At 35.9% G+C, this 23,240-nt stretch overlaps 2 protein-coding genes and 1 pseudogene across 2 annotated transcripts; all 3 read left to right on the top strand.

Annotated features, from left to right (window-relative positions):
• The first annotated feature begins 4,932 nt into the window (after positions 1-4,932).
• Positions 4,933-7,934, top strand: LOC113768568 (ATP-dependent Clp protease adapter protein CLPS1, chloroplastic). Its single transcript, XM_027312978.1, has 3 exons — positions 4,933-5,139; positions 6,059-6,206; positions 7,347-7,934. The coding sequence occupies exons 1-3, from the start codon at positions 5,076-5,078 to the stop codon at positions 7,606-7,608; spliced, it is 474 nt and encodes a 157-aa protein (XP_027168779.1). The 5' UTR covers positions 4,933-5,075; the 3' UTR covers positions 7,609-7,934.
• A 625-nt stretch (positions 7,935-8,559) lies between these two features.
• LOC113768872 (actin-related protein 4) lies at positions 8,560-13,617 on the top strand. The gene is made up of 13 exons (XM_027313380.1): positions 8,560-8,572; positions 8,716-8,807; positions 9,695-9,841; positions 9,930-10,003; positions 10,588-10,668; positions 11,064-11,082; positions 11,596-11,658; positions 11,757-11,819; positions 12,411-12,473; positions 12,778-12,842; positions 13,002-13,129; positions 13,302-13,370; positions 13,461-13,617. The coding sequence occupies exons 1-11, from the start codon at positions 8,560-8,562 to the stop codon at positions 13,081-13,083; spliced, it is 762 nt and encodes a 253-aa protein (XP_027169181.1). The 3' UTR covers positions 13,084-13,129; positions 13,302-13,370; positions 13,461-13,617.
• A 5,923-nt stretch (positions 13,618-19,540) lies between these two features.
• On the top strand, positions 19,541-21,424 carry LOC113768110 (annotated as a pseudogene).
• The last annotated feature ends 1,816 nt before the right edge of the window (positions 21,425-23,240 follow it).

Genomic DNA, 23,240 nt, shown 5'->3' with positions numbered 1-23,240 from the left:
GTTTCTTGACTGGTACTAGCAGTGGTAGTACCATTTTAAGATTTTCTTGTGCCTTTTGTGCCCGTCATTAGTAGTGTCATAACTCATAAGCAGCAGTGTTCTATGTTTGGTTGAACCTTCCATTACTTTGTTAACAATGATCGATATATTATAATCTAGGGATAATTTCAGAAACCTCCGTTGAGGTTTTTAACAATTTCATTTAGCTCCTTCGAGGTTTTTAAAATTACATGTACCTCCCTTGTCATTTAAAATGATAATACTACCCTTAAATATTTTAATGAACCTTTGTTTGGTATGCTTATATTTAGAATGACTTTTAAAATTATTTTTTTCATTCTTTTTCCTTCTTATTCCTTTTTATTTTAATTTTTTGCCAATAAAATTGTAGAACTACTACTATTATCTTTTAGTTTCTATTATAACAAAATGTCGAACTAGTGATTTTTTTTTATGAGTTAACTTTATACGTAATCCAATGTTTTTTTGCTAATTTTTGTTTTCTATTTTCTGATATTAAAATTAACAATAAATCAAACAGAAATGACCCAAAATCACTACTAAATTATGATAATCCCACTACTCAAAAAATTCAACTCTAAATCCATTATTTTGACATTTTCTTTTCTATCGTATAAATCCAAATCTATAATAAAATACCATCAAAAGTATCCTATCATATAGATAAAATTATTATTATAGTTGTTTATCAAGTAGTAGGTATGGATATGAAAATTTTGACACATTTTCCTTATAATTATACTAGATAATCTTATAATTGTATAGGAAAATAAATTAAAACTCACTACACAAGGGCATTTTTGGATATTCATTTAAAAATTTGACCAAATCAATATTTTTTTAAAATTTTGTTACTAAAACTATCAAATCAAGGGAGATAGGTGTAATTTTTCAAATTTCAGGGAAGTTCAATGAAATTGTCAGAAACCTCAGGGAAGGTTTATGAAATTATCCCTATAATCTATCTTAGTATAAATGACGCAACGTTTGTACATGATCTCAATATTGGTAAAGTTTCTCTCTTTTTCTGTTCTTGTAATACTAATTTATTCCTCTTTCCTCTCTATTTCTCCATCTTGTTCTTTCTTAATTTGATAATTCCTTATTCAATTCCATTACAACGGAATTGAGAGATTGGCACTAACTGCAAGATAGAGTTGAAACAATCTTTTATATAATTGAAAAAATATATATGTAATTGAGCATAAGACAACAAATAATAAAGGATTACCATTTTATGCACAGATAGTATAATAATTTTTTTTATACCAGCAACTTTAGTGTATGCTACATATGCATGATTTAAATTTCAAATTTAAATTTATGTTATGTAACATAATCTAAATCTATTAATATAAACAATATTATACACTGACAGTATATGAAAAAAGTTATTCAATAATAAATTTATATTCATTAATCAAATTTACAAAATCAAGATTTTAAACTGAATCTTTTACTATACACAACGAATCAACATCAAATCAAACCAGCTTGAGTGGGTTACGGTGTTCATCATTATATCTATTTTTATACATAAAGCATGAGCACGGTTTAGCGTTAACAAAATATGTTATTATTTTGAATTATCAAATTTACTTAAATTTACCATTATCATTAAGAGCAAAATGATAACAATTGCTTTGTTATCACATTGTCCTCTTCTCACATCAATAGTTGCTTTGACATAAAGTCGTTTCATTATTTATCTTTTTCATAAAGTATGCATACACATATAGCGTGTTTTACCCGTAGTGAAAAAAATTTAAAAGAGATGTTATAACACTTCTCTCTTCTAGTCAGATCTATATACCTGTTTATCCTTTGCACAATTTCTTTAGGCTCCTTGCTCTGTAAAATATGATAGATTAGATTATAAAAATATTATCATTGTGAAAAAAAAAACATAAAGTGTGCCTCACCCATTTTAATTGCTAATAATGGATAGTACTAATTGGGGGAGTACATGCACTTTAGAGCAAAAAACCTCAGTGGCCATTAAACTATTGGCGGGATCATATTTTGGCCATCAAATTATTTTTTATTAATAATTGGCTATTAAACAATTTAATCCGTTAAGCCATAACCATTTCATTGTTAATTGCTCTTAAGTTCTAAAATTAGCATAACACGAGGTAATGTCCAGGACAAATTTGTGCAGCAATTTACTGACCCTAAAAGTCCGATACGGCTAATTTCAGAACAATAGAGGAGTTGCTGGACCTTCAGCATCTTCCACCGAGTCGCCAGCCAAACCCCAAGTCGCATCCCTCAGCGTTCCTCGCACCGCTGCCAGAGGAACCGCCACCACCCACCGGAAGGCCACCGTGACGGTCCAAGAAGATGAATTCGAAACTACTTCACATCCTTCCACCAGGACTCGCCGTTCAACCAGAGGACTGCCGGTTGCTGCAGCTGAAGCAGACGTCCCCCAAACTCCACTCCCGCCTAGCAACATAGCCAAGGCTGCTTCGGCGTGCCACAAAATCGAGCCCCACTTTAATCAAATTGAACGGGAGGGACACCCGGAGGATAATAATAACATTGGCAAGGAAAGGGAGCATCTTTCTGAAAATCGCGGCTATTGTGCCAGCTACCTGGCAACGAGGTCTCAAGCATACACACAGTTGTTATTTACGAACAAACAGAGGAGTTGAGTTTAGGGATGGCAATGGGGCGGGTCCCCGGCGGGCACCCGCCCCGCGGGGGACTACCGGGGCGGGGGATGGGGCGGGGCTTGGGGCGGGGGCGGGGGGAAAAAATTCCCCCCCATTTAGAAACGGGGCGGGGGACGGGGGTATATTCCCCCGCCCCGTCCCCCGTTTAAAATTTAAAAAATATATATATACATAATTATATATATAATGATATTATCAATGATATTACTAATTATACATGTTTATTAATAAAAATTATTAACTATTTATACTAAATTTATTAATAAATTTATATTAAATTTCTAACTACACTTAATACAATAACATTTTTTTCCAAAAATGCATAATAACAATTTAGTGAATGTATTTGTATCAAAAGTGAAAATTTGATTATTTTAGTTATACTTTTTTATCATATTAGATTGTATTCAAATAACTTTTGTTTAATTATTTTTATGAGTTTCAATTGTAAAGTTACGATGAATAATAATTTGATGATATGTTGATATTTTAGTACTTGATTATTTGTTCAAATTTAATTATAATAAATTATATAATAAATTTTTTTTAACCCCCGCGGGGGATGCGGGGCGGGGCGGGGGATGGGGGTAACTAATAGGCAATGGGGCGGGGGACGGGGGAAGGATCCCCCGCCCCACCCCCGCCCCATTGCCATCCCTAGTTGAGTTGTAGGGTCAGTAAATTGCTGGACAATGAGCAACTGTTCACGCACTTTTCATAAGCCCACCTGCTCAATTTAGAAACTCTTTTGCCTGCCTCTATTTCTCTTCTCTGCTCTTGTTTTTCAAGAAATGGGGAGCTTTGAGCATAAAGTGAAGGCCTTGAAGATCCTTTTCCAGGAAGGGGGGAAGATTGTTGGAGATTCATGCAAGAAGGGATGGTACAAGGTCCAGGACATTAGGAAGTAGTGATTTCAGGGATTTTGTTCTGTTTCAGCAAAAAATTGTTCACGTTTTCTTTTTCTGCTTCTGACAATTTTTTGCGTTAATTTACCAGTTGAGTTTTGTTTAGTTGTGGTAAGTGGTTTTGTTTAGGGATGGCAACGGGGCGGGGGACCCCTCCCCCATCCCCCGCCCCATCCCCCGTCCTCCACTCCCCCCGCCCCGCCCCGTTTCTCCCGCGGGGTTAATAAAAAATTGTTATATAATTTTATTATGGTTAAATTTTAGCAAATAATCAAGTACTAAAATATCAAAACATCATCAAATTATTATTCATTGTAATTTTACAATTGAAACTTATAAAAACAATCAAATAAAAATTATTTGAATACAATCCAATATGATGAAATGAATATAATCAAGTAGTCAAGTTTTCATTTTTGGCACAAATACAATCACTAATTTATTATTGTACTTGTGCTTTTTTTAAGAAAAAAATGTATTGTATTAAGTGTAATTATGAATTTAGTATAAATGTATTAATAAATTTATATTAGTAAATTTAGTATAACCAATTAATAATTTGTATTAGTACACATATATAATTATTAGTATAATTAATAATATCAATTATATTATATATACTAATAGACATTATATAATACATATAACTAATAATATCATTATCATAAGTTTGTAACTAATTAAATTATATATTATATATATAATTATATACATATATATTTTATATATTTATTTTTTTAAAGCGGGTGGCGGGGCGGGGGTACACTCCCCCGCCCCCCGCCCCCCGCCCCGTTTCTAAGCGGGGGGAAAAAAATTCCCCCCGTCCCCATTAGCCCCCGCGGGGCGGTTGACCGAGGGCACCCGCCCCCATTGCCATCCTTAGTTTTGTTACATGTAAAGGGAGTTTGGGTAATTCTTGTGGTTTTTTTTTTTACACGTGGCTTCTTGTGATAACTACTCTCAATCCTTGACCAAAAAAAATTACTGGACAAAATTATCCTCGGACATTGCCACGTGTAATGCTAATTTTAGAACTTAAAAGTAATTAACGACGAAATGGTCACGGGTTAATGGATTAAATTGTTTAGTTGCCAATTATTGATAAAAAATAGTTTGATGGCCAAAATATGATTCCGCCGATAGTTTAATAACTGCTGGGATTTTTTGCCTTGAACTTTATAGGTTACTGAAGGGGCTTCCAGTAATTTTACCTTCCTCCTAGAATTTCACACATTGCGACATCGTTTACCCCTAGCATTTATCCCTTGTAAATAGATAAAACCAAAGGAAAATCAGGAAATAATTGTGTCCAAAATTAACACGAGCCCGGAGCCACCAAATATTTTAGAAGTGGAGCAGAAATTTTGTTGGCACCTGACTGAAGAACAATAATACACTGCGACTGCGTGTGTGTGTGTGTGTGTGTGTGTGTGTGGTGTAGGACGACGAGGCTACAGACAGAGGCCCATTAATGGAGACCACCATCTGCAGTCGAGTTGCTCTCTCCCCCAACCCGTTACTCCAGCCCAAACCGGGTATCCGAGCTCCATCTTCTTTCTTCTTCGTTTTATTCATCCTGTTATTGGGGTTACAACCCATAAGAAATAAATTGCTGGCTGAACTGAAATTTCTTTTGATTTTAGAACATGTAGCAACAGGGATGTGATGTTGGTTTGTGACAATTCTTGGTAAATGGGAACTAATAGTGTCAAACGAATTAAGCTGTAGAAGCCCGGTAATTTGCATGATGAATGTGGAATTTGCTTTGTTTTGTTAGGTAAGTGCTATTGGAGAAGGATTTTTCAGATGATAACTTCAATACTTAGATTTGGGATATAGGTTTATTGGAGATAAACTAATATAATCTGTACTGCTAATGTTATTGAATTTGCTGATTAAAAAGAAATTACTTGAGCATGCAATTGTTTAGTGATTTTATTGTATCACAATTCAGATGTTATAAGTTGAAATAGTAGTTTGTGTAGGTATAGTGAGATAGTAATTTTTTCCGTGTGGTTGCAAATATGGGAATTGGAAAGAATCAGACCGAATCTATGTCAAGCTGAAGCTTTGAATCTCGATCAGAGCCGCTATGGTTACTCGTGAGAATATAGATATCTCACTGAATCTAGGCCATGGAAAGGAGAAAAGTTATCTGTTGCATGACTTCTGAACATCTGTTAAAATAGGCCTTTCTTTTGTGAATACTTGCACTTGTTTCGTTTGTAGTGTTCTTTGTGGCTTGCAAACCTTTGGATACCCTGCTATGTTTTAGGATAATATTCTGGCCCCCTGTCCCCATTCCATCTTGTAATTTTGGTTCAAATATTTTTTCTTTTCTCTAGCTAATAAACAACCTCAGCAGCATCCCTATGATCAGTTTCCAATCACTGGGCATTTATGCTATTGGTGATTAATTTTTTATATGCATGCTGATAGTATTATGGTCCACAGGAGATAAATATTCTCTTCAAAAACAATGGAGAAGCAGGAGCAACTTTATGACAATGCCAATTGCAGGAGCTGGGAAAGGCGCTGGGGTGTTGGATAAGCCTGTCATAGAGAGAACAGCTCCTGGTCGTGAATCAGAATTTGACTTGAGGTCTGGTAGTTTAAACTTGTAACTTTTTTCCATGGTTCGGCAATGTTGTGGCTCTTTTTTTCTTTTGCAGAAGAACATAATTTTTGTTTCTCTCTTTATTCCATACTACTACTTTGACTTTTCCACAACAAAGTTGTATCTTGTGTTTCCGAGGTCCTCTTTAGCTCTCTCTCTCTCTCTCTTTAATGTTTTATATTAACTTGGATAATATATATATATACACACACACACAGTGAGTTGAACAGTTGTATACTATATGGGATAGGACTAAAGAACAAGACGTCTGACACTTACATAGAGCTGAGGGTTTTTAACAGTGTGGTGGAGCTTTCAGACCTGAGTAGTTTGGAATTTTTATTGGGCTTATATAATTTGGCATTCTTCTTGCTATTCATACCATACAGTGCACATCTGGTAGCACTTTCAGCTGTTTAGAGCTGGACTAAAAGAACTACAGCATAAAAAATCAAAGATGTGGTGGTGAGACTTGCTTGCTCTTCATTGACTGAACAACTTGGGGGGAGATGACGCTCTAAGCTGTAGTGGCTTATTTGCTTTAGTGAAAGTTCATTATAGTTTTTGTTGGTCCAAATCTATTTTGAGGTGTTCTCTTTTGCTTTCTATTCTCTACAACTAGCTTCAAGCTGAAAGAAACTGATCTGAAATGGTACTTTTAAAGATTTTTTTCCGAGATGACTGGCTTTTAAAAATATTCAGCATTGGCAACTTTTAAGCAAGGCATATTGTCAACAAGAAATTGTCGAAATTTTATGTATGATTGACAGAGTAAGAGCTAACCAGTGATATATTTATTTTTCTGCTGAAGAGTAACCATAAAATGTCTAGAAAGAAGAGAACAGCTTGAAGAACCTCTTATCATTTCCTGCCATGCGATGTTCATTGTTGTTTTCATTCTTGTGGATACCTATTGCTAAAATTTCCCTCCCACCTCCCCCTTCTCCCATCAAACAGAGACAGAAAAAGAACAAATAAAAGGGACGGAAAAGTAAAGCCACCAAAAACCTGAATGAATTGGATGATGCCTTTCATTTTGAAAGTGGTGCATGATAGTTGAAATTGGTAGATTCTATAAACAATTAGGGATATGTTGCATGAAGATTACTCCACTTTGTTTTGCAGGAAATCAAGGAAAACGTCTCCGCCTTACCGGGTGCTACTGCACAATGACAATTACAACAAGAGGGAGTATGTTGTGCAAGTGCTGATGAAAGTCATACCTGGGATGACTCTGGACAATGCCGTGAATATCATGCAAGAGGCACATTACAATGGCTTGTCGGTGGTGATAATCTGTGGTCAAGTAGACGCAGAAGACCACTGCATGCAGCTGAGAGGCAACGGCCTCCTGAGCTCAATTGAACCTGCCAGTGGAGGTTGTTGAACATATCAGATTTCATTACTTTGGGGAGTTGTAATGGATCTGCATTACTAGGACTTGCACATGTATATAGAAGCTTGAAAGCTAGCATCTCAATCAGTCGACATGCACTAGGACTTTGAATCTGTAGACCAAGATGAGGGTATCAGTGCCAATATACCAGCTACCCTATCTTAATCTCCTCTCTATATGAATAATCTATGATCACCTCCCTTATTGGCCATTTGCTGGGGTTTATATGTGAGTAGTTGGTTCTGAATGAGGCATGCACATGAATATATATATATATTATGATTATGTATTTTCTAAATTCATCGTTGGCTGGCTCATTTGGTCCGTCTACAAAGTTTCTTTTTTTTGGGTCAGCAAACGTACTTTAGTGGAGACGTGAAAATTAAAGCCCAATTCTCTATATGGCAGTTTTTTCCAACTTGTTATTCTTGGATCTCAAAGATTTACTCCTAAAATTTAATTTTAGCCCAGCCCAAAAGGAGAGAGAAAAGTATGGCTTGGTTTGGGAGTTTAGGAGAGAAGGAAAAGAAGACACTATGTAAGAAGAATGAGGTCATTCTACCAATACCATATTAATGGGGTCGTACTCATATAATTGTTATTTTGTTGCTTATAGTTAAAATTCTAAAATAGGTAACCCAAAAACATTTTTACTTTTGGAAAAAAAAAATTCTCTTTATGGGTAAAAAAAAAAAAAAAAAAGGAATTCATCACCCAATTCCTTGCCACTAAAAAAAATCCTCAAAATTAAACACACCTGACCCGACCCGTTACTGACCCGACCGGCCGAAAGAAGACTCGCTATTGTTCTACGGCCCGATTATTTTTAAAACCCCAACCAAAGCCCCCCCTCGCAGCAGAGTACGAAGCTCGGAAAGCAAAGAAACCAAAGACCAAACTCCCCAATCAAATCGGAACTCCGCCCAATTTAGCCCTGCAACCATGTATGACGGAGGTAGTATCGTTCTATCTTTCTCACTCACGTAGAACACACACTTACAGGCTCAGGCACTCGCTAGCACTGACTTCACTATGTACCAGTTTAAATTTGTTTTATTTATGTGCATTTTTCTCTACTATGTATGAAAAAAAAAAAAGATGAGGTATCAGCTATAGTGGTGGACTTAGGCTCACACACTTGCAAAGCTGGTTATGCCGGCGAAGATGCTCCGAAAGCCGTCTTTCCTTCGGTAAGCCATTGCTAGTAGTCTATTTCAGCTCAATATATTCGCGAATTTACTGCATTTATTATCATGATTTTGCAATGTGGCTAGAATTTTACTGTTCTGGAGCTGAATTTTTCTCCAAGTTCGAATTTTTTGTTTTACCTTCTTTTGCACCTGATTTATGTTAATCTCATTCGAGTTTCTTCTTAATGTAACCATTAAAGTTTGATTTTGATAGTCATCGTTCTTCTTTTTCTTTTGGTCCTCGTTTGTTGGATGTGAACTTCTTACACTGGGAGATTTTAAAGGTTGGAACGTCGAATCATGGTTACAAGGAACTGAACCTACAGTTTAAGAAAAAAGAACTAACCATAGGACAGACCAACCTAAGAAGTTGATTGTGAACATATACAGGGGGATTAAGGTGTTGTGTTGTTTTACTTTTGCCATTGTGGATAGTGCTAATTTTTCTTCAATTTACTTTCTTTTGGCTCTTTAAGGAGAATTTTTTTGACAAGGCAGTTGAATAAAATGGATTTTATGCATGGAAGGAAAATTGAAGTGCCAACTTGTTATAGATTGCAAGGGGATCTATACTAAAGATTGAAGGTTTAAATGTCGAACATAGGGCAGAATTATGGACTTCACTTTTCTGATATTCACCATATTGCTACACGAGGGGTCTTTGAAGGAAAAGGGTCTTGTTTTGGTAAAATGGTGCATCAACTATTTGATCATTTATCAGGTTGTTACATTGGTTCTAGAATCTTAAAGAAGACTTATCTTTATCGTGAACGTGAAGCTTGATGGAGATTAAATACAGGATAACTGATGCTTCTAAAACATACTGGTGAATGTAGCGTCTAATGGGTGCACAGTAAACAGCTGACATAAGATTTGTATTGTATAAGGTTATTGGATCAATTGATCAAATGGAAGTTGATGAGCCGGATAATCCAGACAAGAATTCTGGATCTGTTCCAGATTCTAAATCCAAGGCTAAGCGAAAGTTATACGTAGGATCCCAGGCCTTGGGATTCCGCCGGGATCACGTGGAGGTCAGTCAGAAGAACATCTTTTAGATAGGTTTTGGCTTGCACGTTCAACCTCTTTTCTTATTGAGCTTGTGATATTCTATTTTCTCAGGTCCTATCTCCAATTAAGGATGGGATAGTTGCTGATTGGGAAATTGTTGAAAGCATATGGGATCATGCCTTCAAGTAATCAAATTTGCATATTCATCTTGGTTCAAATTGTATTCTAAGCATATGGAATCTCTGTGCTGCATCACCTGCTTAGTAGTTACAAGGGATGCAACAATGGTTTGCTTACTAAATGGATCAGACCTTAGCAATAGGGAAAATTTATGAATAGCATATTGGCGGGGAGTAATAGCCAATTCAACTTAAATAATTTCAACACATCCAGCTCTGTTCAAATCTTTAATATTTTGATTCTCATCTTGGAGGTCCTAGATAACATATGTAACTAATCTTGTACTTCTTCTCATCGTCAGACTGATACCACTTTAGTGGAATAATTGTTTTCCTATTCTAGAATTCATTTAGATTTACTAGAAGACAGGAGAAAAGGGGAGCTTTTATGTGCTGGTGTATAGTCTTCAGCGATGGATAAATACATCCCATCCTTTCCATTGTCATGCACTGCTTGTGGAAAAATGTGTTTTTCCCTTTTTCTCTTAGTTGTGCATCTCCGCATTGTTTTTGAATGGTACAGCCATCTCTACCATTCAATGAATATTATAATTCATAATTCATACTATCACTTGCTTTGTCATTTGTAGGGAATGCCTCTTGATTGATCCTAAGGAGCATCCCATGCTGCTTGCTGAGCCATGTGCTAATTCTCAACAACAGAGAGAAAAGTGAGATGATAATAAAAAATTCAGAATCCCGCAATGGATCCTTCTTTAGTCCTTTATATGCCTATATGTTTTATTACTTGCATGACATCTCTCATACATGTGACCTGGAAGGTCCTTTTGCTTCTTGCTCCAAAAGATTAGTGTTACTAATTTTCTAATATAGTGGTGATGCTTGATTTATAAGTTAAATTTTTCTCATATAATTTTGGGGGGTATGGGTGGATAAGTCTGTCTTTGCAAGGTAAGCTCTGGTTATTTTTGTCTCTCTTCTTTTGAGATTTCAGTCATTTGAGATGTAAGTACTTTTCTTCCATTTCCCATTATTTTGAGAGACATAAGAAAGGAGATGGTGGTATTCCATGTGGCTGTCTAAACAACAATTCTTAAGTATGCAGATCTCTTAAACCATGCACGGTTTGGAGAATCATAGCTCAAATTTTTTGGCTCAACATGGATATCCTTTTCTTCGCCAGGCATTTAGGACCTTATTAATTGCCATTGGAAAATAAAGATGGTCTGAAAATGCACATCTAGCAAAGTATAAGTAAGTGCTTGTGGCAGTTTCCTGCTCTAGCCTTTAGGAGGTCTTTCTCATCATTTGTTGGAACATTCATTGTCCAATAAATCTTGCTTATAAAGACAAGAAGCGATGAGGTTTGCTGCTATATTAGACTTGTTTAGTACTGACTGGAATTGCCTAAACATATGCCTCATTGCATGGGCTACTTTTAGAGACCTTTATGCTGATGAGTTTAGATTAACTAATCTACTGTCTTGGTTCAAATTATCAAATAACTAGAGAAACAAATGATGCATTTTGACAAATGATGCTGATGAGTTTTTTTGACAAATGATCCATTTTGAATTCTCTTGATTGCTTTTGGTTTGATTTGAAATTCCATTTACTGACATGATCTAATCTGTCAGACTATTCCTGGTATGGAGAATTTTGCCGAGACTGCTCCTTCTGTTCGTGGACTGCCACAAATGGTAAATCCTGTCATTTTGCACTTTTATCCATGAGCTGGGGATCTAGCTACCATTATTCTCTTTTTACTTTTACAATATATCCTTCTAAAATTCTTCAGGTCTTGGAGAGCATAAATAAGTGTGATGTGGATATTAGGAGAGAACTCTTCAGCAGTATACTGGTAAATTTTCAACCCTTCAATGTGAATAAGTACCTTAATTACACCAAAATGTATAAGGCTGTTATCTAGACTTTTTTTTTTCTGTCGACAATAAATTATTTTTTCCCCTGTTGGTTATCAAAAATCTCTGCAATTTTAGTGAGGTAAACCTTGTATGTAGTGCTTCATCTTGCAGCTGTTCCCCTTTTTCCTTGGATTTCCAGCTTCCCATATATTCTCTTCATAGTATTTATGCATAATTGGCTGTGTCCCAATAAATTTGCCTCTCTCCACGAACTCAGACATCTTACTTAATTCCTACTTTTTCACTCTGATGATATTCCTATAGTAGTTGGATATTATTTTTTGTCCTTTTTTCAGTGCAGATGCACATCAAGGATTCCTGCTGTTATATTTAGGTTTTGCTAACTTCTTTTTAAGCTTGTTTTAGCTCAATGACTCTTAAAAGATGATGTCTTCCACTCAAGTTTCTGTTCTGTCCCCCAGATCATTGTATTTGCATAGTTACCTTTTGTGTTGTCTTTAGGAAACATATCTTGTACTTAGAAGAGTGGATCATATAGTATCTGATTTGATTTCAACCTTACACAGCTTGCTGGTGGCACTGCATCCATGCAACAGTTAAAGGAACGTCTGGAGAAAGACTTGCTAGAGGTAGGTTTTTTTCAGTCAAATTTCTGTATTTAAAAGAAAAAGAAGTCCTTGTTCTGGTACTCTCCCCAAAAGAGGAGAGGGAAAATAAAAAGGAAACTCAGAAGCCCAAAGTTGTGTGATGAAGGAAAAGATGAAAGAAAGGGAAGGAAGAAAAGATCAGATATGTGGCTATCTAGTTATTTCTGACATCAAATGCTTAATGTTGAGAGAATGCACAGCTTATTGCAACGTGATGATTCAAGTTTGTCCAGTGGTTTTAGTTAATGCTTGACATTTTTCTTATGTCTGGGTCTACCGTTTGCAGGAATCTCCTCAAGCTGCTAGAGTGAAAGTTTTGGCAAGTGGAAATGCAACAGAAAGGAGATTCATGTAGACTAACTTGCTTGATGGGAAAAATTTTTTTTAAAAAAAAATGAAAAATGGAAATCAATGTGTTCTATCTTCTGCATGTGTAGATGGGTGGATGTAGATTGCTGTTGTCCTTTCCTTCCCATGTTATTTTCATTTCTTCAAGAACCAAATTTTCAGGTTGAACATTGTGAACTGTTATATAAATCGGCATCTCTTTGGGAGGCGGCTCAATAGAAAAGCCATTAGGTTACAGCATTGATGTTACGTGTCACTTAGGAATTCGCCATATGGAGAGGGTAAATCATGTTGGTAACTGGCAGATATGCTTTTGTTTCATTCCTGTATTCCTTGCCTCAGTGCTTCCTCCAAAGCTGCATGTTTAGACCAAATTGCTTCTGTTTTATGATTGAACTTGAAGAGGATATTTCTTTGCATTCATGTTAGCATCCTACGCGTTGACTAACTCGTCGCATTCAGTGTTTGGATAGGTGGGAGTATATTGGTGTCGCTTGGATCCTTTCAGCAAATGTGGTTTTCAAAGTCTGAGTAGGCTTTTACATCCACTCCACCTTTCAATATTCAACTTTTCTCCTTTTTTCTCCCCATATTCAGTCCGTTTTGTCTCTTGATTAACAGGTTCGAGGAACATGGAGCTTCTTATGTTCAAAGAAAATGCCCGTAAAAGTACTTGACTGGTGCGGACAATTATCACATTAGACAGAAATTCATGGAGCTGACTTCACTTTGATTAGTTTGCTGACGGTATGGGTTGCTTGGTTTTAATATCCTGCTCTATAGGTGCCCAAACAATGTAATATATATATATACTGTACCGCTCACGGACGTTGCGAATGTTGTACAATTACGTTGCCTAGTGGGTAGGCCTGTTAACGGTCCGGGTTCGGATCCGTGAAATTATTGCGGGTATGGGTAGGGATTTAATTCCGTTACTCGGATCCGGATCAGGATCCGTTTTGTTAAACAAAAAAAATGGATCGGATACGGAATATAGTATTCCGACCCGTATTAGACTCGGATCCGAATATAAATGGATTAATAATTTAAAATAGGGATAATTGCATAAACCTCCCATGAGATTTCTGACATTTGCACTAACATCCCATGTGGTTTGAAAAATTACACTGATCTCCCCTGAGGTTACTAATCTTTTGCAAATTTAGTCCAAACGATTAAAATATTACTTTAGGGAGTGAAATTAGAATTTTGTACCAGATTTGTCCTTTGTGCTACATGTCCAATGAATGATAAAGTACTATAAATCAATTAACAATTAATAAACTTTAAGGAGTATAATTTATGAGTAAACACGCATTACTCATTTAAAGTACCGGCTCTTTACGGGTATTTTATTTTCAAACATTAAATTTATGATAAATATATCAATATTTGTAAGTAAAATTCAAAAAGTGTTACAGTAATATTCTTGCTAAAAGGAAATCGGTAGGTTATTTATTTAATATAAATTAATTTTTTTTTTTAAAAAAACAATGGTCCATAAAGTATTAATTTTTTATGGCTTTCATCCATTACATGAGTAAAGTATTCGCTCTTTATGTGCATTTTATTTTGAATCATTTAATTTATGTTAAATACATAAATGTTTGTAACTAAAATTGAAAAAGTGTTATATTAATATTTTTACGGAAGAGAGATTAGTAGGTTTTGTATTTAACAAAAATTAAATATTTGAAAGTAAATACAAATCTGTATTTGAGCACAAATATTTGTATTAAATTAAATGTTTGAAAGTAAAATACCGTAAAGAACTGGTACTTTAAATAGTTACCGACTCTTTATGGGCAAACACGCATTACTCATTTAAAGTACCGGCTTTTTACGGGTATTTTACTTTCAAATATTTAATTTATGATAAATATATCAATGTTTGTAAGTAAAATTCAAAAAGTGTTACAGTAATATTCTTGCAAAAAGGAAATCGGTAGGTTATTTATTTAATATAAATTAAATATTTTTTTAAAAAAAAATGGCCCATAAAGTATTAATTCTTTATGGCTTTCATCCATTACATGAGTAAAGTATTGGCTCTTTATGGGTATTTTATTCTGAATCATTTAATTTATGTTAAATACATAAATGTTTGTAACTAAAATTGAAAAAGTGTTATATTAATATTTTTACGGAAGAGAGATTGGTAGTTTTTGTATTTAACAAAAATGAAATATTTGAAAGTAAATACAAATCTGTAATTGAGTGTAAGTATTTGTATTAAATTAAATGTTTGAAATAAAATACCCATAAAGAGCCGGTACTTTAAATAGGCAATGCGTATTTGCCTATAAACTATACTCCTTAAAGTTTATTAATTGTTAATTGATTTGTAGTACTTTGCCATTCATTGGACATGTAGTACAAAGGACAAATTTGGTACAAAATTCTAATTTCACTCCCTAAAACAATATTTTAATCGTTTGGACTGAATTTGCAAAGGATTAGTAACCTCAGGGGAGGTCAGTGTAATTTTTCAAACTACAGGGGACGTCAGTGTAAATGTCAGAAACCTCAGGGGAGGTTTCTGCAATTATCCCTTTAAAATATGTATATTCATCAATATAATTTGATTAGGGTGATGTATTTGAGTAAAGTCAATTTGATTTCTTTTCTTATTTGGTTTTTTTTTTGTATTAGTTAGAAATTAATGTATAAATATATTTTTTTTCTCATTTTTATTAGAAATTGTAAAATTTGATAAATTTTTTTCGGGTAGATCCGACCCGAATCAGAGACCCGTGGGATCCGGATCCGGAATATGGAGTAAAAGACCCGTTGGATAAACGGGTCGGATTCGGGTTCGATTTTGTATGCCGGATCCGGGTTCGGGATAATGAATTTCGACCCGGACCCGACCCGTTGACAGGCCAACTAGTGGGGATTATAATATCCTCCGTACGGGGGTCGTGTAGCAACATTACGGTCGCAGACATTTTAAAACTTGGGGTGATTTGTTGCTGTCTTCCAGGAGTACTTAGTGAAAGAGGGATTGAATTTCTGCGTGTTAAATTTAATAAAAGTCTGAAATGATTTGGTGCAAGTGCAGCCTTGGAAAGCTAAAAGCTATTTCCCCCAACAACTAAAAATGCACTAATGGTCATGCTCTGATTCCAACATCTAAGCAACTTCATTTTCTTTCCAATGCAAGTCAATATTCTTAATAGTTAAAAACCCTTCCGTCTTCTTCTGCTTTAAAATTGGTTTTGAGCATTCTTGGCTCTGGTCAAAGCTGGACAAACAAGAACACGTGGCTCTTCCTTAGATTGGCAAGTGTGGTAAAGTGGAACAGAAAAAATGCAACACACACACATATATATATATATATATATATAATGCAAGGACATGGTTGGATAATAAAAGAAAAAAAGAACTAACTTTTTTTTGTTTTTTCTTTTTCGGATTATATGGGAGTGTTTGGATAGCAAAAATATCTCAAATTGCTTGCATCATAAACACATTTTTCAACCCACATTTTTATATTTTCAATCATCTTTTTATCTCACATACATCACATCACAAAAAATGCTATAGTAATAATATATCAAATAATATAATCCCTTTCTTGGCTATGGTCGAAGTTGGACAAATAAGAACATGTGGCTCTTCCTTTAGATAGGTAAGTGTTGTAAGAGGAACATAAAAAATGCAACATCTTCCCAAAAAAATATATACACACACGCACACGAGGACATAGCTTGATAATAATATGTTAGGTTAATATTTTTTTGAAGAAAAATATAAAGAGAATTAACTCTTTTTCATTTTTTTTTAGATTCTATTGTTGATATGAATAATCACTTTCTTGATTATGATGGGAGCATGACATATAAGAATACGTGGCTCTTCCTTAGATAGGCAAGTGTTGCAAGAGAAACAGGAAAAATGCAACATCTTCCCCAAAATATACATATATATATATATATGTGATGACTTGACAATAATCTCTTAGGTTAATATTTTTTCTGGAGAAAAAATATAAAATGGATTAACTCTTTTTTGCTTTTTCTTTTTTGGATTATATTGTTCATACGGATAATGACTTTCTTGCCTGCGTTACTGCGTATAAGGTTTTCCCTTCGTTTCAATTTACTTCGCAGCAATGCTCTGAACACAGCCAACTGCCCTGCCATACTGCATTATTTGCCGATTGCCAATGATAGTCCATCCTTCAGGCAACTTGAGATCTCACTAAATTCAGTACTTACTGGTCTCCGCAAATGCAAGGTTAACCTTACCCAGACGTAATTTTTTTACAGGAATAATTTCAGAAATCTCCCTTGAGGTTTGTGGCAATTTCACTTAGCACCTTTAAACTTTAAAAAATCACTTGCCTTCCTTATTTTTAACTTTTTTGTAACATTGCCAACCCATTTCAAATATATTATTAAAAAAAACTCATTTGTAGGTAGATAATATAATTTCATTTCAGTATTGCCCTCCTCTTGTGAACCATTTTGTTGACATAACAAAACCAGTTAATCTCTTAACTTTTGAACACTTGGGCGATGTGATTTTTTAATTAGGAATTGCAAAGTGTTAACAAGGTTGAAAGACCTATTAATAATTTTCGTGTTAACAAGAAATATACTAAAAATTTAAAAATCTAAGTAATTTGGAAAATTCACAAAAGTTGCCTAAGAATTGTACAATGAAAATAATAGCAATTTTCACCTTGAAAACACCTCAAATATGTTTTTAAATTTATAGTTAAGAATTTTATCTTATTCAAGTTTTCAAGCCATTGATCTGGTCAAAGAATTATAAAATTCAAAAAAAATTGTACACAATTCTTAAATCCTTAATTTCATCCATAAACACTTTTGAATTAAAAACAATAATTTGTGATCTCTGAGAAAACCTCAAATGAGTTTGTGAACATAAATATTTTGCCTTTTTTATGATTTACAAGTCATCAATCTGGACAAGGAATTTAGAAAATTTTAAAAAAATTTAAAATTTTGAAAAGCTCCTCAAATTAACCAAAAGCACTTTATAATAAAGGAATAGTCCTTTTTGACTTGAATACACTTTGAATATAATATTAAAATAAATTTTTGGTACATTAAAATATCTAAGATTATACTGTATCAATCAACATTTACACATTTGTACCGTTTGTTTTATTTTTAGCTTTTTATTACATGCTTTCAATTTTGAAAAAAAAAAAAGAGTAAGCCAACAAAGGGCACATTTGGAATGAAAATATCTCCGCTATCCAAAAGATGAGTTTTTAAATATTATGTTTCATAATAGGTTGTCACTGTTACAAAAAGTTAAAAATAGGGAAGACAAATGATTTTTTTGAATTAAAGGGTGCCAAGTGAAAATTTTAGAAACATCAAGGGAGGTTTGTGCAATTATCCCTTTTCTAATGCATAAAAAAACTACGAAGATAAGGTAGCACTTTGATTCTCATCCGATGCCATTAAAAGGGGATGATCTATCAGAACATAAATTGGAAAACTTATGAACATGATTGTCTTTTTCTTCAGAGTTTGATTGCACATGAGTTTCCAAGTAAACTTGGAACGTGAACGATAAGAACATTGATCTATTAGGTACCATAACTTATCATCGAATTATCCATTTGGTATGTGAGGTCTCAAGTCTTCACCTGCGTGTGCTGCAATTGTGCATCACTAATCAAACAAATCGGCATCATTACTCGCAGTTCATGGGGTGCCCTGATGAGAGTTCTTACAGCACAAAAGAGTCAGCAACATTAACTACATTAACTGCAGTACAGCAATTCACTTCCAAAACTACCAATCTTGCAGGCCCTATACAGGTGGATCCATCTACCTCAAATATATAATGAAACAAAAGTAGTTAGAGAGTCAGTTTCCTTCCTCCAAAACTAAATGAACCATTGCTCTAGGGGCAAATTGCACATTCACTAAAATCTCTCGTGGCTTCAGAGAACTCACCACCACCACCACGCAAAGAGCCGTCAAGCATCACCATCATTTATAACAAGAAGAAGATAAATTAAAGATAGACAGAGGGAAGAGAGATCACTTGCACCAACCATCTTTGCACTCAACCGACAAGAAAAAAGATAAGAGCATCAAGTAGAAAGACTGTGAATAGCTCAAAAAGATGGAATGTAAATAAAACAGGAGTTTCGACTCTGGAGTTTCTCTGCAGCACAAATAAAAAACCAGGCAAACAAAAAGAAGGGATTGCCAAGAAATCACGAAAGAACAAGAAGACAAGCTTTGCACGAGGCTTCATTAACAAATGGTTTGTCTAGATAGTGAAATTATTTCAAATAATATTTCGCTTGCATCATAAACATATTTTTTTACATATTTTTTTATATTTTCAACCACTTTTTTATCTCACATACATCACATCACAAAAAATATTAGAGTAATTATTTCAAATAATACCCTATTCAAACAGTTAGATCTCGTACTAGCCACACTTTAAATCAACAAGTTGATTTCCTAATCAAACATCCAAACTCGAAAGCTAAAATACTATTATAATCAAGGTCGAAAAATGAATGAAAATTAATCCATTGCGTTAACCAATCCCAATTCATGCATTACCACCAATACCCAAACTCCTGAAAAAGAAAAGAAAAAGGAAAATGTCAAGAGGATTAACTTTAGAGAGCGGTTTCATGCTTCTTTCAAACTTTAAATGCTCCTCTTGTTCTCATCCTCAACAGGAAACAACCCTGACCTGAGGACCCCCCAACCCTCCCCCCTCCTTTCCCTACCCCTCCTTTGCCTTACGTCCTTTACTTAAGCCCCATTCCCAGCTCTCACTTTAACTCACTCCTCTGAACCTATCAAGAACACAACAACGACGACTACATGGCTCAAACTCCAAGCCCCATTCTCTCCTTCTTCTTAGTTCTCGCTTTCTTGCTTTCCTTTACCTCTGTATCGAATTCCATTCGTGATCATCAACACAACAGCTACCAAATTTTTGATGTTTCAGCCGTTATCCAAAAAACCCATCAAGTTTTCACTCAACAAGCCCAGCAGGAAGAAGAAGCTAAGCCTACCATCACTGCCACCGCACAACATAACTCTTCGGTTCTCTCATTTTCACTGCACCCAAGGGCTTCCGTGAAAAATCCGCAGCACAAAGATTATTCTTCCCTCACGCGCGCCCGTATCGCCCGTGACTCGGCCCAAGTTAACTCTCTCAACTCCAAGCTCGAGTTCGCTCTCTCCGGCTACACCCAAGCGGACCTCAAACCGGTTCCGACCGCCATCCAACCGGAGGACCTGGAGACGCCGTTAACTTCCGGGGTAAGTCAGGGAAGCGGAGAGTACTTTGCCCGTATGGGCGTGGGTCGACCCGGTAGATCATACTACATGGTTATCGACACCGGAAGCGACCTCAGCTGGCTCCAATGCCAGCCCTGCGCCGACTGCTACCAACAAACCGACCCAATATTCGACCCGAGTTCGTCATCGACTTACCGAACCGTTTCTTGCTCTGCCCAGGAATGCTCGGAGCTCCAGATTTCAGGGTGTAGTGGTGGGAAGTGTATTTATCAGATTAATTACGGGGATGGGTCCTACACGATGGGGGATTTAGCTACTGATACGGTGTCGTTTGGGAACACGGGTTCGGTCAGCGACGTACCCATCGGATGCGGGCATGATAATGTGGGCTTGTTTGTCGGCGCGGCTGGCTTAGTTGGACTGGCTCGAGCCCCTTTATCATTGCCTGGCCGACTGAGAGCGACGTCGTTTTCTTACTGTTTAGTGAACCGCGACTCCAGCTCGTCTTCGACTCTGGATTTTAACTCAGCCCCACCCGGTGACTCAGTCTTTGCTTCGATGGTTAGAAACCCGAAACTTGATCTATTTTATTACGTGGACATGGTCGGAATAAATGTCGGCGGCGAGACCCTATCTATTCCGGCGTCGGTTTTCCAGGTGGACGGAAATGGGCGCGGAGGAATTATAGTTGACTCGGGAACGGCTGTGACTCGGTTGAATACACAGGCGTATAACGCGCTGCGCGATGCGTTTAAGAAGTACGCATCAGATTTGCCTTCGTCCAGTGGGTTCTCTTTGTTCGACACGTGTTATGATTTTTCATGTCGGCGGTTCGGTAAGGGTTCCAACGGTGTCGTTTTTGCTTGCCAGTGGGAAGAGGCTGTTATTGAAGCCGAGTAATTACTTGGTGCCGGTTGATGGGCGGGGGAAATTTTGTTTGGCATTTGCTCCGACGACTTCACTGTCTATTATCGGTAATGTGCAGCAGCAAGGGACACGTGTCAGTTTCGACCTGGCTAACAGGCAGTTTGGTTTTAGCCCCAATAAATGTTAGTAGCACATTTGGTGCAAATATTTAGTGTTTAAATTTCAATCGTAATTATAAGCTGGTAATTGCAGATTTAAGGTTTACCCAAAAAAAAAAAGAAAAAGCTTTCCAGAATTAAAGTTGGAAACTGTGAGGAGTGGGGAGGAGTATACATACTTTAATTGTTAGTATGGGTGGACATTAATTGTGTGTAAATGTTGATGGACCAGTGGTGGATGGAAATGGTCCCACCATTTCCACCTATGAAATTAATACTGCAAGTTATAAATTTTGTAGTTCCTCGCCTCAGTAGTAGTTGCTTGATTTGCAAATGCACAAAAGATCTAAAATTTGATTGCAGAAGAGAAATTGCTTTTGTTGTTCAAATTAGAGAAAGAATACACATGAGAATAGATTCCCAACATTTACACCATTCACTTGTTTTGGCCTAAGCTTACCGTAATCTTCATGCTACTTGAAAAATCTCTTTTCCCTCGTGCTCATAAAAATTACTAATGCACTGTTGAGATTTCGGACCTCTTAAGCAAAAGAATCAAAATGGAAGAAAAAATAATAATAAAGCTTTCCCTCAACTTTGAGATTGTGCCATTATTATTATTATTATAATTCTCCATCCTTGTAATAGATTCTGTGACACATCAAAGACTAGTGCGATTATGCCATTTTTTATTTTTTTTTTCCAATGGTAGAATTCTTATAACCTAATTTAACCTAATCTAGAAGAAAGGGAGGGGGACTCAATGTGAGTAAGAAAGCTAATTAAGTCTGCCACATAAAGTGGCAGTTAGTGGGAGGTCAAGGGTCTCTACCAAAACTACTGGTGGTGACTCTGGTGACCACCAGGCCTACAACTTCTGCTTTGCTAATCTCTAATATGGACACAGGACAGTGATGGAAAAAGAAGACAAGGACTTCTGATAACCATATATATATATATATATATATATATATATAGATTTTTGTACACAATATTGTATTATTGTGAACGCCACAGCAACTTGGTACAATGAATTGCATTCATGCATTTAGCTTTTCTTTCGAGATGTTTGTATTAGTGTTTGTGAGGGAGAGTTCACATGAATTGATAGCGATGCATTACCTAAAAACAAACATTCCTATGATGTTCAAAATCTGTAGCAAGATTGGTGAGTATGTGGATGTCGTTATTATTCCCCAATACTCCCACCATACACTATAATCATTGATCAAAGGTACCTGTTCAGTACTATAGCTTTGTAGTGGAAGGCAAATGATTCAATGTACTCTTTTTGTCTGTGTCACCTTTCTGTTTTGATCATATCCCATAACTTTTGATCGCCCAGAATGGCGCCAAGAAAACAATAATCTTTCCACCTCAATTGCCACGTGCACAAGATTCAAACTCTGAACCGGAGAGACAGCAGGAAAAACTCTAATAGCCCTTTTCTTTTCTGACCATTGGACAAACTCCATTGATTAGTTGGTATGGTTATTTCACTTTAAAGCAGGGAAAAGAAAGAAAAGGAAAGAACGAAATGACTTGAAAAAGTGATGCGAACTTGGTACCGGAGGCCTCGTATGCTTGGTTGCAGAATTTGTCTGCAACAGAATCTAGTGAGCTGTGATTAACAGAACAGAAAAGGAGAACAGCATATTTTCTTTACTGACTGGCAAATCTTGATTGGTTATTAATCTGCAGAGCATTTCTCAGTATATGAAAAATCATTGAATCTATCAAATTACACATAGAGACAGGATAAAGGGAGTGACTGATTAAGAATAAGAATTTGCGGGTTATGAAAATGTTTTCTTGGCTGAGAGAGAGAGAGAGAGAAGCTATTGTCATATTGCTTATTTTTCAACCTGCAAACCTGTGCATGTGAGGGTTACGCAAGTGTTGTTATCACCGAAGGTGGATGGCTGCCCATTTATTTACGTCCTATTTCTGTTCTGTTCATATATGACATGACTCGTCTAATGTCTGTCCCTTTCTTCGTTGCTTTCACTACTACTGTATTTTTAGTGAACTAATGGGACCTAAAATTTAGAGATTGAATTATTGGGGATGCATCCCCTAAATCCCACTCCACTATTTAAAACCAATAAAATGAT

Source organism: Coffea eugenioides, chromosome 4 (assembly GCF_003713205.1).
Source record: "Coffea eugenioides isolate CCC68of chromosome 4, Ceug_1.0, whole genome shotgun sequence".
Taxonomy (NCBI): domain Eukaryota; kingdom Viridiplantae; phylum Streptophyta; class Magnoliopsida; order Gentianales; family Rubiaceae; genus Coffea; species Coffea eugenioides.
This window is presented reverse-complemented; position numbering and strand designations above follow the sequence as displayed.

Excerpts from the sequence above, each read along its gene's own strand:
- LOC113768568 (XM_027312978.1), top strand. The coding sequence starts at position 5,076 with ATGGAGACCACCATCTGCAGTCGAGTTGCTCTCTCCCCCAACCCGTTA. Across the intron at positions 5,140-6,058 it reads GTTACTCCAGCCCAAACCGG|GAGATAAATATTCTCTTCAA; the intron begins GTATCCGAGCTC and ends TATGGTCCACAG. Across the intron at positions 6,207-7,346 it reads GAATCAGAATTTGACTTGAG|GAAATCAAGGAAAACGTCTC; the intron begins GTCTGGTAGTTT and ends TTTGTTTTGCAG.
- LOC113768872 (XM_027313380.1), top strand. Across the intron at positions 11,820-12,410 it reads AACTCTTCAGCAGTATACTG|CTTGCTGGTGGCACTGCATC; the intron begins GTAAATTTTCAA and ends AACCTTACACAG. Across the intron at positions 12,474-12,777 it reads TGGAGAAAGACTTGCTAGAG|GAATCTCCTCAAGCTGCTAG; the intron begins GTAGGTTTTTTT and ends TACCGTTTGCAG.